Source organism: Fringilla coelebs, assembly GCF_963513975.1.
Source record: "Fringilla coelebs genome assembly, chromosome: 3".
NCBI classification, from domain to species: Eukaryota; Metazoa; Chordata; class Aves; order Passeriformes; family Fringillidae; genus Fringilla; species Fringilla coelebs.
The window spans coordinates 68,053,634-68,071,115 of NC_140030.1; the positions used below are offsets into that span (position 1 = coordinate 68,053,634).

Below are 17,482 nucleotides of genomic sequence, written 5' to 3' on the forward strand. Positions count from 1 at the left end.
AGTGAGGGCAGTTACTTTTCTGTTGCTTCTCTATAATGTACAGTACAATGAATAGTCCTTACATGATCTATTTTGTGTTGTACGTCAGCATGAAGAGATCACAAGTATCTGAAACTCAACAGTTATTCTACTACATTCACTGCTAAAGCACGGGAATTCAAACAGCCAACACAGACTGAAATTGACTCAGTGTCCCTTCTAAACCCATCCTTCGAGCAACTTCTGCTTGTCTCTCCAAGTTTCATCCATTGCTACTAATGAGTAAATATTTTATTGATTTTGGATGTAGCTATAGCAGGATTAACACCTGCCAATCCCAGGAAACAATGACTGCTGCTGTAAATAGGCTGTACAGAACTAAATGAGAATACTTTTAATTTTTTCCTTTGAAATTCAGGCAAGTATCTGTTAATCTACTCTGGGCTAAAGTAGCCATCAATATTGAAAACCATAAATGGGGGGGGGGGCAGTTAATCTGACAAAAGACTCTGGAAACTTCCAGGAATTAATGAAAGAGCTTGTTATTTCTAGGCAGGTGCAAATAAAAGGTTGTTTGCTTCCTATTTAGAGGGAGAAAATATTTCTTTCCAGAACTCTAACAGAGAAGTCTTAATACTCTTGACAGGACAAAATAGCAATTAATTGATTTAAATGTATAACTAACAGATTTCTTAAGGATTTTTCACCTTTTATACTTCTATATAATTGTCCATTAGCTTTTTAATGGACAGTCTTGGTACTATTCCAAGATTAATGGGAATAAGGGATTCTGGCACTGTGAAGTCCTGCTTAAGCCATGGCCTTGCAATAGAAGCATCTTGTGATATATCCATTCCTCTCTTTTTTAGATACTTTACAAGAAGATATTGTAGCTGTTCATCAGCCATTATTGACAAACAAACCCAAGTCCTGTAAGAGAGAAGATGCATTGCATCCCTCTTGGAGTACAAAAACAATTCCTTGCTACAAAGTTAATTGGGGAAATTTTTTGTTAGAACCAGTAAATCATATTTAAATTAGTTATTTATTAAATGGACATTTCCAAGTGATTTGATCTATAGATATTTTTAGGATTTTACATTTCATTTTAACAACTGTGTAATTTTTCAGTTGTCTAAATATAATTTCATCTATCTACATACATATCTCTAAGCAGTTTAGAGATGTATTTATTGCATTTGGAGATGCAACTATAGCCAGTGTGAAATGAAAAAGAACTACCAAGATAGTTGCAGTATATGTTCTGTATTGAAGTATATGATGGCAGCATCTACTCTTTTGACTAGACTTTTGGCTCTGCAGACTTAGTCTTCTTTCTCTCTAACTAATTCTATTTTTCCAAATCTCCCAGCAAAAGCAAACAGAATTTCTCAGCTTTTCAACTGGCACAGTATGTGACCTTGGACAATCTAAAAGTGTTTCATAGTTCACTTTCCCCATCCTCAACAGATATGCAATACTCATAAAACCCAAAGTTACTGTATTCATTCAAGAATAAAACCAAGAATATTTGTGGCATGTGTTATACAAGAAATAAACCAGATTATAATAACTGTAGCTACTAGCCTTAGAAATCTATTAATCTCTCTGGATGTACCTCACAGAGGAATTGAGAAGCTGATCTAATATTTACAATCTTTTGAAACACTTGAATGAAAAGTTCTATTTATATATTATTTATAGGTCCTTCTTACATCAAATTGAATTTGTATTATTTAATTGTGCTATGAAATTTTCTAAATTAACAGACTAATTAGGCTTGGAATCAGTTAAATCAGCTAATAGCACTGATGAGCCATATGAATTAGGACTTGGCACAAATAAGGAGGCCATAACTTCTTTTCTGCTGCACAGCCCTTAGAATAAATTGTGTTCTTCGTTTAATCTTGTATAACTCAAACTTGTGAAAATAAAACTGTAAATGAAATTTAGTAGTTTATTTTTGACTGGGTATAAATTTTAAATGAATGGATACATGATATATGTGCAAGAAACCAATCAATTTTCTGACTAAAATTTGCTTGCTGAGGAGAAATTGGAGGAAACAACCCTATCAACATATTTTAAGGGTTCTGAGTATTGAACATACATGGACAGTCCTCTCCTACATCAAAAACTAGCACACAAAAATACCCAAGCATTTAAACAACTGCATTTTTGCTTTTATTAGCCATGCTAACAGAAAAGGCAGATTCAATATAACAAGATGACATCTTATGAGGCACTGATCTCCAGCAGAGTTATAAAGCAGAAGAATCTATTGTTTTCTAGAAGATGTCAGATACTCACAAGTGGTCCTCTAGTCGCTTTAAGTCATCCAAAACAAATGAATTAATACTGTCTGTGGAGCAGGATGCAAAACGTTTTAGGGCAGGAAAATACTTAACCTTCCCAACCCAGTCATCATGTAGCTTGCGTTTAGGCCTAGGGATATAAACGGAGAAGTCATTAGGCTGCAGTAGCAACTACTGTGATGTGTCTGTAGGTGGACAGGGGTTCTGTCAGTGAGATTATATATGCAACCAGCGCTAACAGTTAATATCCAGGGCAGACACAGAACCACTCTTCCAGCTCAAATGCAAGCAGAGAGGAGGTCAGGTATGAACCATGCTCTTTTCTAGTCACAATCATGCTTCCATCTCAAGGGGCACAATAAAACTGTTCCTTTGTCAAACTGGATTACAGCAATTGTGAATTCTCCCATTGAATTGTATTCTGCATCCTCTCAGCTGTAAGATCTCTTGTAAAATCTTCTACTGAAAATGATAGCACTTCTTTCATGCAACAACAAACAAATCATACTTACTGCAGTTTGAAAAATTATTTTCTTTAGTTAGATGGGTTTAATTTAGAAACAGAAACTAATCCTCCACTTAGGGCAAAACCCCCCCCCCAAATTAAAGACAAAACATAATGCAAGACATTTTATTATGAGCAACTTACATGTCAAATAATTCGGAGTCCATAACTTTAAATTGTGATACTTTCATAGCTTTAGATTGTTTCATTATGAAGTCATCAGTGGTGATAGTAAGCAGATAAACATAACCCTTATCATCTCCCATTAAGATGGTATCCTGAGCCAGGTCATCTGCCACAGTCACTGTACTAACGCAGAGCAGGCAGTTTTTCATTGGTTTGATGACAAAGCCATCGCCCTGTGGAATGTGGTAGAGAGTTTATTAGACATTGCATGAGGGCCCTTAAATTGAATCTATCATGCTTATCTAGCTACATCGACATTCAAATCTTGACTTTGTTTTTTTTCAGGCTGCCCTGTGCTGTTTTGTGGTATCAGAAACTCATGGAAGACCATCATGAAGAGGAGTTAAAAGCAAATCCTAGAGGTTTAAGCAAGATTTTGTTTCATAGGTAGCATTTTGTATTTCAGTGAAAAAGTATTAATTACAAATTCTCGGAAGGATCTTTGCACACTATGTGGGATGGTTTATTTCCTAACACTGTATATGGTTTCCTGTTCAAAACTAAGATGATCTCTACAAGAAAATTGGAAATAACCAAATTAAAGAATAATTGAAAACAAAATATAGCAGTAATACACAGGAAGAATCTGTATCAGAGTCCTAATTAATCATACAGCCTGGGAGTGTCAAGTGTACTAATATGGGTAGGTGATTCAATTTTTGAAGCACAGAGATAGTGGGAATTAATACAGTTGCAAGACACTGTGGTCTTTTGCTAGAAGGCCCAGGAATGGTATTCAGGATCACATGCATTACATTGTTTATTGATTCCACCGCCCAACTCCAGCTGTTATTTAGTTAAATCATCCATGCCAACCTAAACTGGAACTGCTCACATGCCATAGGAATTAACTGCATCAATGCTGTCTGTGTAGCACGGACACATTGGAGATGTAATAGAGATAGGACCTTACATATAGTATTTCTGTGGTCTTGAAAGAGAGCTGCACCTATTCATAAACAGGATACCTGCAGCTCTCACTGCAGGCAATGAGGGAACTTGGAGAATAATAGGTGGAGAATAAATATTTGAGCCGTCCTCCAAGAAGTCCAATTGGATTGAAAAAAAAGACTTAAATTGACCAATCTGAGATTGGGAAGCAACCTTTTAATATCGGAAAACAAAATCCTAAAAAATCACATCCAAAAAATGCTTCTCTTCCTCATCTCAGCTAACTTGGAGTTTCCAAGAGAAGTTCCAGGAACAGGAAGAAAAAGTTAAGATACATGTCAGCAAAAATGCATAAGACATTAAAGAAAACTTTAACAATTTGGACATACATTATTAACATCAAAATGTTTTTTGTCTTAGAAAGTCCTGAACAAAACACAGGATATGAAGAAATATTTTCTTTAAATCAGGAAGTTACCTCAAAAGAATCTTTATTATATTCCTTGTAAAACTGTTCTTTGATTCTTAATAGATTCTGAGATATAGGTATGCCCATGCACACATTTTAGGTACATAGGTGCACATGTATGCACTAGATACACATGGAAAAGAAATTCTTTGGGGGTTTGTTTGCACTATAGTGTAAAATTTTTATTTTTATTCCAAATTTTTAATATACTTTAATAATCCTATTTGACATATAAAGAGTATCCCTCCTTTACTGAGAATTCCACTGTTTCACTGAGTTCCTACAACAACAAAAGTGAAAAGTCTTCATCCTGTTAGACCAAGAGGATGTGAATGTATATTGGAAACAATATACATATATGATCAACTTTCAGGTTGCATTTTGGCATTTGTCTGATCCAACATAATACCTCGCTCTCTTTTGATTTATAGTCCCAGAGAATGATCGTGCTTTCAGTAACAGCCACGACATATTTCAGATTAGGCAGGAAATCACATCCAGTGATCCAAGCAGTATCCTGATGGAAATAAAAAGAGCAGCTAAAAAAGGATTTTCTCTGTAAATTTATCAACTTTTCTATCATGTACGTACACATTTTAAACCATTTACACATAAATCACATATACTCTGCACTAGCACATGCTAGGTCTAGTTCCACTGAGAGTTCTAACTCTAGGAATAGCTCAAACATGAAGTTACAGAGGCACCAGGCTCAACCTCTGCTATCACCTGAGAGGCACAAATGCTGCATAGGAGAGGACACAATAAACATATAATGTTAGTCAAACTGTAATGACACTCTGAAAAAGCACTCTGAGCGGAGAAAGCTTAAGATAAAAAATCATAGTAAAGCAGATTAAGCTTTTACCTGGATGCTTTTACCTTGGTTTGAAACAAAAGAAATTTAAAGGCAGTCCAAAATTTCAGCTATAAAAACAAAACTGAAATGAATGTTTATGAAAATAAGTAACTTTATTAAATAATTTTAATTCTCCCAATAGGTAGGTCAACTATTTACAAATATATACATCTGCCCATATTAAGCCATTGTTCAAGTATACCTCCTATTACACAAGTATTAATGTAAAACAGTTTCTCTTACAAAGTAAAGATCAGAGTCCTGATGCTTCTACTTTTATTTCCATTGTTGTACACAATATTGATTTTGCTCTTAGTGTAAAGGGTCCAAAACCCTGATAGAGGATATAAACACTCTGTTGCAGGAAAAAGCTTCTCTCCTTCCTAATGATCTGTGGGCAAGTGGTAACACATTTACAAGGATTTTTTGTGCACTTTACTACAGTAAACATGTGGGAAATGTCAGTCCTGCAGAGGCCTTGTGGATTGTTTGGTAATTCTTATGGAAGAGTTTAACTGTGGCTTTTTGAGGTCAGATAATAGTGTCAGATAACAATGACTAAATGGCTTGAAAAAGATGATTTTACATTTGTAGTCACTAATTTGTCACTAATTTTACATTTGTCACTAATTTGTTGTGTTGGCTTGTGATGATGCAGTCAAAGTAACAGGTTTCAGCTTCAGAGGAAAGGTTATAAAAATTTCTCTTGTTAGTGCTGCTATACTTGACAGACAAACTAGGCTGCTGTACCAGAAAAATCATTTTCATTATTTTCTTATTCCATCCTGTCACTCAAGGATTCTTATCTTTCCTCCTTTCTTTCACACATTTTATGGCAAAGATGTCCTTCAATGGTCCCACAGCTGCCAAATATTGTCCTACTTTCTTAGCAAAAACCCCTTCACATTCATTGAGGAATCATTTTAAGACAAGTGCTTAGTATTCAAAAAGGAAAGGGACTCTGCAGCTGACTGCAGCATCAGGCTAGCACTCCAGCTTCTTCCCTCCTCTTTCCCTTGACATCTCTGGGGGAGGTCCTACCTTTGCGTATCTGAACTGGAGAAAGTGGTTCCTACAACTAAAGTAGGAATGACTAAAATTCACTCACGTAGCACTTCTGTAGGAGAAGCTCTAATTCTAGTAGAAGTTTCCAAAAGTCAGTTGGTCTCAAGAATATTTCTCAGTGTTACCTGTCTGCACTGATTCCACAGGTCAGATTAGCCCTTACAATAAATTAAAGGCAACTGAGGCCCAGAGCTGTTTTCTGAGTTGGAGTAGTAAGGCCTCTGGTGTGGAGTACGTCTATTGCATTTTAGAACTCCCACAATATGTAAGAGAGAACCAGCAAAATGCACTGCCTCCTGGCACAAGACGCCCACATCGACTTTTAGGACCAAGGGTCACGTCACTTTGCTAAGACTGATGTCTCTTGTCTACAGGGCATCTGAAAGAAGCTCATTACCTAAAATCTGCAGTGAGACTCCCAGGGTAAACACATGTAATCTATACACTGTGCAGCCAATCATCTACCTAGCAAAATGTAGAACTGTTTTTCATTAACAAACTTAAAATTTTACTTATTTAAATTTTACAGGGACAAGTGAAGTTTTGGATTTTAGAAGAAAAAGTTCTGGTAAGGAAATGGGTAAAGGAAAATTTCACAGAAAAAGAAGCATTTATTTGAGGTTTCATTTATCAGAGGAAAGAAATCAAGTTACTCAATTGTTTCAATAACTGAAAGGAATAATTGAAACTATTTGACCTACAGCACCCTATGAAAAATTATGCAGAAGTCTCAGTTAGAATTGGCAATAGAATAATGCACAGTTTCTACTTATTTTAATTTAGTACATGTTGATTTTTACTTAAAATTATTTAACAGGAAGAACAAAAAGTTATTTAACAAAAAAAGAACTTACTTCAATATTGATGGTTGCCAGAACCTTCATCTGAAAAAATCAAGAAAGATATGGTCACAATAACAAGGTAGTTATTAATTTAAACGTCTGAAGAGAGTAATCTGTTCACAGGCAGATCAGAACAGTAATTACTAACAGAAAGAGCAGGTAGTTAAGATCTGAGAAAGATCCTTAACCTGTTTGCCGTCTGTTGCTCTTTATATTGTGAGGAACTTAAAACTTCTCTTTCCCTCACAAATGTTTCATAGTTTCTGGTTTGGTTCGGGTTTTCTACATTGAGATATTGAAGTGAGGAAAATAAGTAAAAACCCCTCATTTTTACAACATACAGAGTAAAGATCAGCTGGTCTTCTGATGGAATTGTGCTGTTAATGGTTTTTGACAGCTAAAACAGCATCAGGTCCTGTGAGAAATAGGGTTTATCATATAGAAACCCAAGCTAACGCTGGCCCAATGCCACGCCAACTAGTGCCAGCAAAATGCCAGGCAGAGGCAGCACTTCAGGCTTCAAGCAGGAATAACCACATTGGTACAGCACCTTTCACCAAAGGTAACTACTGGTAGACAGCGTAACACGTGGCTGAAAACCTGAAGTGTTTAAAGTGCCACCATCGTCCAGCAGAGACAGGGTTATCTTCTATGTCCTTTAACAAAACTACTACGTTTTCAAAAACAGTTTCAACATTTTCCCTTCTGAAACAGCCACAGATGATTTCTCACCTCCTCTTGCCCCTGCCCCTGCCCCTGATCAGTAATTATTCAACAGCACCTCATATCCATCCCAGCAATTCCACATTTCATAAACCAAGAAGCTAGGATCAAAGTCTTTCTTCCCATAGAAGTGAGATGCCAGGTGTTATCATGGACAGCCTTTGAACAGAGTTTAAGAATATTGCTAACCAAGAGATGGATATCCATGCACTGTATCAGACTTGGCTTTATCTACAGTAACTAAATATGTCCTTAAAGCTGCCTGCTCCTACAGGTCTCATGTGCTAGTCAAGGCAGTATCTGTCTGAGAACCTGAGCAACTTAAGTGTCTCATATTCTGGAGTAACCTGGAAGTAGTTGATGGCATAAAGCTGTATACAGGTGTTGAGTCATATTAGGCCCACATTCCTTGCAGAAAACAATGCTTAGACCTCAAACAGAATCATGGAATCATAGAATAATTAAGGCTGGAAAAGATCTTTAAGATGATCAAGTTCAACTGTAAAACTAACATTTCCATGTCTACCACTAGATCATGCCCCCAACAGCCACTTCTACACATCTTTTGAATACCTTCAGGGTTGGTTAATCAACCACTCCCCTAGGCAGTTCCAATGGTTGACAACATTTTGGATAATGAAATTATTCCTAATATCCAATCCGATCTTCTCCTGGCACATCTTGGGGCTGTCACAATGCCTTAGTCATTTCCAGAACATATTTTTCTAAGTGGCAGTTGAGGTCCCTAATTCACTGTGTTAAGCAGCTGGGTGTAAAATAATTTACATTGCAATCGCTGATGTCAGATAACATCAGTCCAGCCTATGCGGAGGCAGCAATTCAACTTGAAAATAGCAGGGGTAGGTAGGGAGTAGGGAGGAGAGATGTTTTTAATCTTATACTTTGGGAAATTATTTTTCATAGGTACATAAGAGGGATAACATTCTGGAGGACAGGCTTTCAAATAAATTGTTTCAGCATTTACCAAAACTGCAGTACTTCTTTGTTATTTAATCATCCACGGAGTCATTTCTTGGTTTAAATGCTCCTGTCATAAGCATTATGCACTAATTAGCTGAAACCCCTAGAAAGCATTCATGCTGCTTGAAAGTTTTACTACATTGCCTGAAATAAATTTTAAGAGACTGGTTGCATTAAAATTGTAAAAATGTAACGCACTAATGAGCATAGATGTGTGATAGCCTGGGTTTCTGTATGACACATATTATCTCATAGTCTCTAAAGGTGCAAAGTAATAAATAGTAATATAATAATCTGGGAAATTACTGTACAAACTTTAGTTTAACAGCATCTAAAACCTGAATTTCTACTTATAATAGTGCAGATATCCTTAAATTTTACTGATGAAGGAACTAACTGTGAGACAGTGTCATGCAGACTGTTGTAAAACTCATGACTTTCAAGCTTCTAGATGTTGCTGTATTGAATAAATCTTATTTGCAAACAACTGTCTCTGTCCATTCTAGATAGTTTCAGCAGCTGTAGAAAACAGTTAATTCTCTGATTTCCGCTCTATATCTACAAGTTAATTCCACTAGCATATTTTTTTATTTAGGGAAACCTTTTCTAAACAGAAATGCAGATTATTTTCTATTAATTGAATTTCTATGAAGAATGTCTATTATTAGACATCTCTACCTTCTATCAACTTCTATCATCTACTTCTATCAACTCTAGGAGGTTTATAATTGAAAAGAACAATGTATATTTCCTGTTGTACTTAAAAATATAGAAAAAGTTAACTTTGATAGGAAAGATATGTAGATATTTTTATGGGAAAATGTGAATGCTGGATCACAGTCCACTCAGTTCTCCTATGGAATAATAAAAGTTTTTGATTTAGAGTTACCTTTTTGCTAAACACATTCATCAATCCTTTCTGAGAGGCTGTTACTGTGAGATGCAGAAGGGGCACCTTCACTATACCCTTGATCACATCTTTTCTCTTGACAACTGTCGATGACAAAGTATTACTCTTCATCTCACAGACACGGAAAATATAAACAAATAGAACCATATTATAAAGGAAAACAAACAAATAGAAGTATATTAGTAAGAACAGTTTCTCTTCCTGAAATGCATTTTGGTGCCATATGCAAGGCAGTGATGCAAGATATCATAAATTATCCCATGCTTGGTTTAATAAATCATGTTGCATTTTAAATATCATTAATGTGATAATTCTGTATGTGCCACTTCTTCCTCCATATTTTCAAAAAATACAGAAAGACAATGTGTAATGGCATAAATAAACAGTCTGGTTCAGAAAAATCATAATTTCAAAATAATTAAGGTATAGAGAGAACTGGGAAATGCAGCAGTGGAGCGCACAATGTTTAGTAAAAATGCATGTATTTTGGAACACAGAAGAAGAAGAAGAAGAAGAAGAAGAAGAAGAAGAAGAAGAAGAAGAAGAAGAAGAAGAAGAAGAAGAAGCATGAATGGGCAAAGACAGACATGTGATCTTATCACCCTACTTTCAAGAAAGTGAGCAGCACACTGCATTAGAAAAAATACAGTTTTTGATGTAAGATGAAATATGTCACCTGAATGTGTAATCTGCTGTTTTTCAGATACAAGCAAAACCAAAGTTTCTTTCAAAGGGGAAGACTTGGCAACACTTTCTTCGCTACAACAGCCAAAAATCTAAACAAAACAAAATAGAACTGAACAAGTAATTTATTGCAAAACTATTTCTTACATGTATACTACTTACTACTTCTACATGTATAAAGTCAAATAGTCATCTCACACTTTATAATTGAATATTCTTTGAGTAAGTACCTTAGTATTACTTCTCTTAACCATTAGCTGTCAATAGGACTTAAAACTGCTGAGATCTGATATTCAGGTGCAATCTTTCTTCAACGTTTGTAAAGAAGTCAGCTTACACAGGGCTTCTAGGAATACAGCCCATCTATTTTTTAAAGTTGTTCGTACAGTTCTGCTTTGTAAGTAACCATATTCAATTTCCATTTTCGAGTTGTACCTACCTCAACTAGGGAAACAAAAACCCCAAACCAAAACTAGCAAAAGGCATACAAAACAGACAACTCCATATTTATAAACAAAGACATTCAATGCAACATAGTGGTTTAGCCAACACAGAAGAGCTTTTCTGTAAGGATATGTAGATTCCCATTTGCTTGAAAAGAAATGTAATAAAAAGACAATTTTAAAAAATCCTCTTTTGGCCATCTCCATAAGTCTAACAAGGTTCCATTTGAACATGATGATCTCTGCACAGGATAGTCAGGTAAGCAGATTATTCCTGCTCCAGGGTGTGAAATTTCCAGTTGAAATGCTCTACAAATCTTATGCTCTGTACCCCAAAGTAGTTAAGCCATTTCTTTAGTATATTAGCCCCACTTAGCTGTGCAGATTTTTTTAACTCCTTTCTCCACATTATGGACATTATATATACTTCCATTCATGAGTTCCAAAAGTAATGCTGCTTTGGATGGGAGAAAAAAAGTTGTATTTTATTCTAGTTCAGTATTTTCCATGTTATACAATAGAACTCCCATTTTCATTCTTTGAGAGATTCAGATGTACCTCTTTCAAAAAAATACTCTCACACAGCATTACTCATCATCTTTCACTTCACAGCCCCCTCCTTTCCATATACACAATTATTAGCTATCATACATACGTTTTTCAAGAAAATTTGTAGGCAAGCCATATTAAAAGACTGTCATCAGTCAGCTCACTTAGTGAAATTTGAGAAATGCCCATAGAAGAGGTCCTGGGGAATTTTATCCCAAGGAGATCATGCACAGATTTCCAAAGAAGACTAAAGAGGCTTCACCTCTTTTGCTACTCCCCATACTGTGCTTGCTCATTTAATTATGTAGCCAAATTATTTATGTAGTTATGTAATTCAATAACTAGTCTGACTGCATTAAAAACTCAGTAAGGTTTTGGAGTAAATGATACGCACTCGAGCAAACATACCAAGTTTCCCTCATTTCTCTTATAAACTAATGAGTCTGAACATAATTTGCTACTGTTCTGCTACCCTAAAAAAAGGACAATCAGTCCTTCAGACTGTCAGCTATTTTCCAGATTTGCCCTAAGCCCTCCTTGAAGGAAATCTTTAATGGCTGACATGAGCAAAATCCGTGATTACTGTGACACTGTACGTAAAAACAATGGTTAAGAAAGGTAGTAACAAAAAATGTTCCCATACAGAACCTTATTAAATAGAAATGACTGAACACACTGCTTTTAGAATGATACTAGGAAATCACTTGATAACAATTGTTGATAACATGTAAGGAACAGATGGTTGGGTATCTTCAAGATTCCAATATTAGCATGGTGTTCCAGAGTAACATAAAATGTAAATATGTTGTCGAATTCATAGTTCATGTCACTTGCTAATACCCTGCCATAAGACTTTAGGTCCAGCAAAGATTTGCCATGCCTCCTATGCTATCGTAGGAAAGCCACTGTGTGCTGGGAGTTATGTCTCTTCTGCACAATTCTGTCTTCAGGTAAGAAACAACCAAAAAATCTTGTAGCAATATATGATGATGGGTGCTCTTGAAAAGGATTGGCTCTAACAATCTAAGAATCAGTAATTTTAAAGAACAGTTACCTGAAACACAATCCATGGTAAATACCTTAAGAAAAGACACATTTCTAGAGCAAGTGTTCATTTCTCAAAACGTGCAAATAAAAAGGAGCACCACGCTTAAAAAATCCCGACCGAGTACTTTTTTCACAAAATGTGAAAGACTGGGTGCTATGGAGATAATCTTCTCAGGTGGATTCAGAAATAACTTACAAATTGATAGATTAAAAACCCAGGAAGGGAGTGCACACAGAGAGCATTGCAACTCTGGCAGAGGAAATCCTTAATATATGTGCAGACAGAGGCAAAGATGATAAATCACATCTACCATTTCACAGTTACCTCATTCTTAAATGCTTTTTACAAAGGGTTGCTATTTACCAATATTAGACACACAAAAAAATTGATTACAAACATCTAATTCATCTACAGGACTAAATAGTATATGCATAATTCTCTAGTTCAAAAACTCTACTGAAGTGCTGCCCTACCTTTAAGGCTTCATACTCAAAGTAAGGGCCAGATTTATGTTGTGAACAGGAGAAGAGAAAGGCAAGGAAGCTAGAGGTAAGAGAAAAGAGAGGAGAGGAGAAAAAGAGGAAGCATTTCTGAAGGTTTGGCTAAAGATAGACTTATCCTCAGAGCACAAATGGCATACTGTAGTCGTAAGAGATTTTGCTTTCTGTCAAGAAGCCTGAGGATAACGCACATCATTGAAGTAGTTCTGAAGACTGAACACATCCAGGCTTCAGGCAGCTAGGACAAATAACAAGAGAGTGCCTCATTCTGCCTTGGAGCTCAGGAACAACAGACTTGTGAACAAGACACAATCAACAGATAAATACTGTCACCATTTAAAATTCTAATTAGTTTTTCATATTTAAGAAAACTTTAGAAAACCTTACCTCAGTCCATTCTGGCTTTTCGTCAGGGTTGCTCACAATCTTCCTGAAAAAGGCCTGAATATCCTGATCCTTGACTGCTGAACCAAAAAGTGTTCGTGTGGTTTTATAGAACTTTTCATAATCTATCTCATCTGTATGGGAGGAACAATGTCCACACAGTTTAAAACTAGCAAGCTACAGATTCCTTTCTTATCCACCCTGCCTCTGGTTTTATTTCTCCTTCAATACCAATAGCATGGAAGTTTCAGCTTCTCACATTGTATTCACTAAAGCATTTGGAAGAAAAAAAATCAGTCCTAATATTTACTCTTTTCAAAACGACCTAATTTGCAATCCCTGACATGAAACAGATAAAATAATAGATAAACATTTCTCACTTCTTTTTTTCTTCCCTTACTTACCATAATTCTGATTTGGTTTTTTGCACCTGAATGGTGTGTGGGATAAAGTTTATCCTTTCAAGCAGCAATAACCACTTGCATTGCGAAAAGCAAAATTTTACCCACGTTATTTACAATTAGTTACTGTAATTACATAATTTATCAAGTTTGTGCTTTTACAGAAACAAGTTAGCATCATGCTAACTTCTATATGTGGCAACTCCACCAATTCTATTTTCTGAGTGATCACTTTGGCCTTATAATTTGGCCAGAAATCCTAACAGGAAAAAAGAAATTTCACAATTCTCTATTTCCTGTAAAAATCAGTTACAGTTAGAAGACTAATTTGAAGAAAATTATCATCTCTCTATGATATGTTCTCTCCATATGAAAATTACACTACCATACCAATTAGTATCTCTTACCATCATCTTTAATATACAAGCCTGAACTCTCCTTGGTCGTCTGGATGATCATCTTTTTAACTAGATTCTGGAACTGCTCCAAAGCATGCTTGAAATCAATTGATTCAAGAGCAAAGCAACCCTCCTTATCACGACCCTTCTTTCCAGACATCCTTTATGAAAAGAAGACAAGAGGGAGAGCTCTTCTTACAGCCATGTCCAAGCCTTGCTTTATTCCTTTAACTCCCACCTGAGTTCATGTGAGATGCAGCTGCATGACAGGTATATCAAACATTACATAATAAAAAAGAGGAGACCCTAGCTTAGCATCTTGAGCTGGCAAACAGTGTAGTGAACTATGGATGTCACAACATCCCATCACATCACAGAATCCTACTCACTGAGTGCCCCCAGGTCATGAACCAGGATCACTAAGTATCCTGGCATATGAGATTATTTCATTTTATCTCATGTAATTGGTGACAGAAAGACTTCATGTTTTTTTTCACAGAATAGTTAGGGTTGGAAGGGACTTCTGGAGATCATACAGGCCAACCTGACTGCCAAGGCAGGGTCACTTAAAAGCAGGTGACTCAGGAATGCATCCAGGTGGTTTTTGAGTGTCTCCAGATAGGTATTTCCCCCCAGGCTTTTAGTAACATTTTTCCAAATGTTTCTCTGGGGAGAGAGCTGAAGGGGTGGACAGCACTGAGCATGTATTAATTGCATGAGTAGATCTGACCTTTAGCTCTACTGTCACCTCCTTTATGTTACAGATCAATAAATGTCAGCCATTTATCACTACATGGAGCACAAAACTTTGTTCTAAAATATAACTTGTGGTAAGGTGTCAAGTGTTGATCTTGAGACACAAAAATATGGAGAATCCAACATGTTTGTTTCAAAGCATAATTACACAAACTGTCAAAATTTAAGCCTCTTTGTGTGGCTTATGCTTCCTTTCAACAGTTCCTGTAATATCTTCACTAATTTAGTTGGTACATTTTTGTACTAGAAGCCTTTTTATCTGGAATATTTCTCCTTTCCTTTAGGTTTCAATATAATTGTGATTCTTCTGCATATTTTTCATATTTTCAATATCTTTAAATGATATTAATGCCATGTTACTGAGCTATACCAGAATAGGCAAATGATGAATTTCAGACTATTTGTTAAACTCACTTTTCTGTAGACCACACTGATCAATTTCTTTGTATTGTTCTTTAACTACTGATCTCCAGATCCACTTTGCTATTACTTCACCCAAAGGTGATGTCAGGTTTACAGGATAAGGCTTTCTTGGATTCCTGAGCATGGAGTCCTAGCTCTATGGAGACTCTGTAGTTGAAAAGGAGAAATTATATTTTATATTTCCTCATGGCAATCTAGAGGATTTTTATCAAACAGGCATGTGTCAAGAATATTCCAGCCACTTCAAAAAACCAAAACAAATAAAGGCAGTAGTCTTCACACACACTCAACGTATCAGCTAAATGACATTTTTTGAAACATATAGAGAAAGCAACTAATTGGCATTAAACAGTTACAAAAAATAATGCATGGAAGTATCTCTGCATGAAATAGCTAGTTCTTCAGGGAACGTGGTGTCTCATGATATGCTACCTAACACAAGCAATCCAACAGCCTGTAATTCTATCATTTCAAGAGGGAGAACCAAAAGTTTCTGGGTACTTCTGTTCTACCATAATGAGCATTTCTTTTGATTAGAATAAGGAAAAGAACTTGGCAGAGAAAAGCAGCAATGATACCTGAAAAAGGGAGGGAAAGCTTGAGGACACATTTTTGCTGTTTCCAACAGTAATTATCCAGCAAAATATTTCCTTGTGTCAAGGTACTCAGTGGCTGGTCGGATATTATATCTTGGTTAGAGTTGTGTATTTGACCTTGGTTAGAGTTGTGTATTTGACATACTGCCTCCAGCTGAATTCTTGTTATGCAGTGCTTCCTGTTGATTAATTTTTCCAGTCTCCCTCATCTAAGCTTGTATGACATCAGGTTATATTCTCATTTCCCAGTTAATATCAGTGTTTTAAGGTTCATAAAGGGTTTTTAGCATCTACCCTCAGAACAGAGAAGTTAAGAACAGAAATTTATGTTTTGTTCTCTTGCAAAACATCATGTTATGTAACACAATGAAAACACAAAGAAACCCCAAATAAGGAATCACTGCTTCTAGTACCAGTTGATTCTGTTGTCTTTGGTGTTTAAAATAAATAAACAAAGTACAGTAGAATTTAAAAATAAGATGTGATGACTGAGTGGACTGAAAAAAAAAAGTAGAGAAGATAGGAATTGCATTAGAAGATAAGCGAAGTCTAAAAAGCAAATTCAATATTTAATTGATGAGTCAGGAAGTCCTTGCATTAGTAGCCCTACAGTAGCATTAACTGAATGAAAAGCATTTCCCTCAGTCTCTCTTACTGACAGTGTGGAAAGCACTGGATATGGAATATGATATAATTGATGTATATTCAGAAGCTGACTCTTTCAACTCTTCTTACCACATAATCTTATTAGTCTCAATCATTGGAAATTCTCAGATTCAAAGAAAATTATATGTCTGTATGGGTGCAGAGAACAGCTGCAGCAAGTTCATTGTAGGATTGGCACCTCATTTGAAAAATCAATAATTTTCAATCTTTATCTCAATAACTACCATAAGTCTATGAAATGCCATGCAAGTTTTAAAATTCTGACCATGTAATTCAACGTCTCATAACAAATAACCCAAACCTACTGAAGAAGACAAACAGCAAAGGTGATAGATCTTTTTTCCTGCCTGTACCAGGCTGCCAGTCACTCTTCCTGGTGGTCTCATGCAAAAGCAAATTCTCCCCAAGTAAAATGATGGTTCAGAACAGCCCGAAGTGGATCACACAGTGGATCTAAACTGGCCTTAGTTGTCCCTAAAGAGGATCTGGGACATAAAAGACTGTTTCTGACTCTGATTTTGGTCAAGTCCAGTCATTTAAAAGGGAAAAAATTGAAGATGCTTTCTTTGATAAACTTACCCATCCTTTGCTGTCTCTTCCTGATAAACATCCCTGTTAAACCTGGCTGTGTTTAAGTTGAATCAGGATAGAGATGCTTCAGTTCAGACTGACTGAATTCTCTGACCAGTATGGAGCTGGGCAAGTAATAAATGTTAGCATTGCCAAAATTAAATTTCTTCTATGAAACAGTGTTTAAGGGTGCTATTATGTTGACATTTACATTAGCTCACTCTTTTTTTCTCCTGGCTCAATTATTCACCTTTCTTTCGATATTAACACCTCACCAGGAGTATTGTGCTCCTTGCTGTAAAGTGCATCTGCTCCTCTCTGTCACTAACAGCAGCTGAA

The 17,482-nt window shown here is 36.0% G+C and overlaps 1 protein-coding gene across 1 annotated transcript in view; it reads right to left on the bottom strand.

Annotated features, from left to right (window-relative positions):
• WDR64 (WD repeat domain 64) overlaps window positions 1–14,292 on the bottom strand; it is a gene marked incomplete at both ends in the record, with an annotated part of 59,857 nt that extends 45,565 nt beyond the window's left edge. The window contains 8 exons of the mRNA XM_084202636.1: window positions 2,290–2,424; window positions 2,944–3,158; window positions 4,755–4,862; window positions 7,124–7,153; window positions 9,705–9,808; window positions 10,402–10,501; window positions 13,337–13,467; window positions 14,142–14,292. Coding sequence (XP_084058762.1) covers window positions 2,290–2,424; window positions 2,944–3,158; window positions 4,755–4,862; window positions 7,124–7,153; window positions 9,705–9,808; window positions 10,402–10,501; window positions 13,337–13,467; window positions 14,142–14,292 — 974 coding nt within the window. The remainder of the gene's footprint in view (window positions 1–2,289; window positions 2,425–2,943; window positions 3,159–4,754; window positions 4,863–7,123; window positions 7,154–9,704; window positions 9,809–10,401; window positions 10,502–13,336; window positions 13,468–14,141) is intronic.
• Window positions 14,293–17,482: the final 3,190 nt, after the last annotated feature.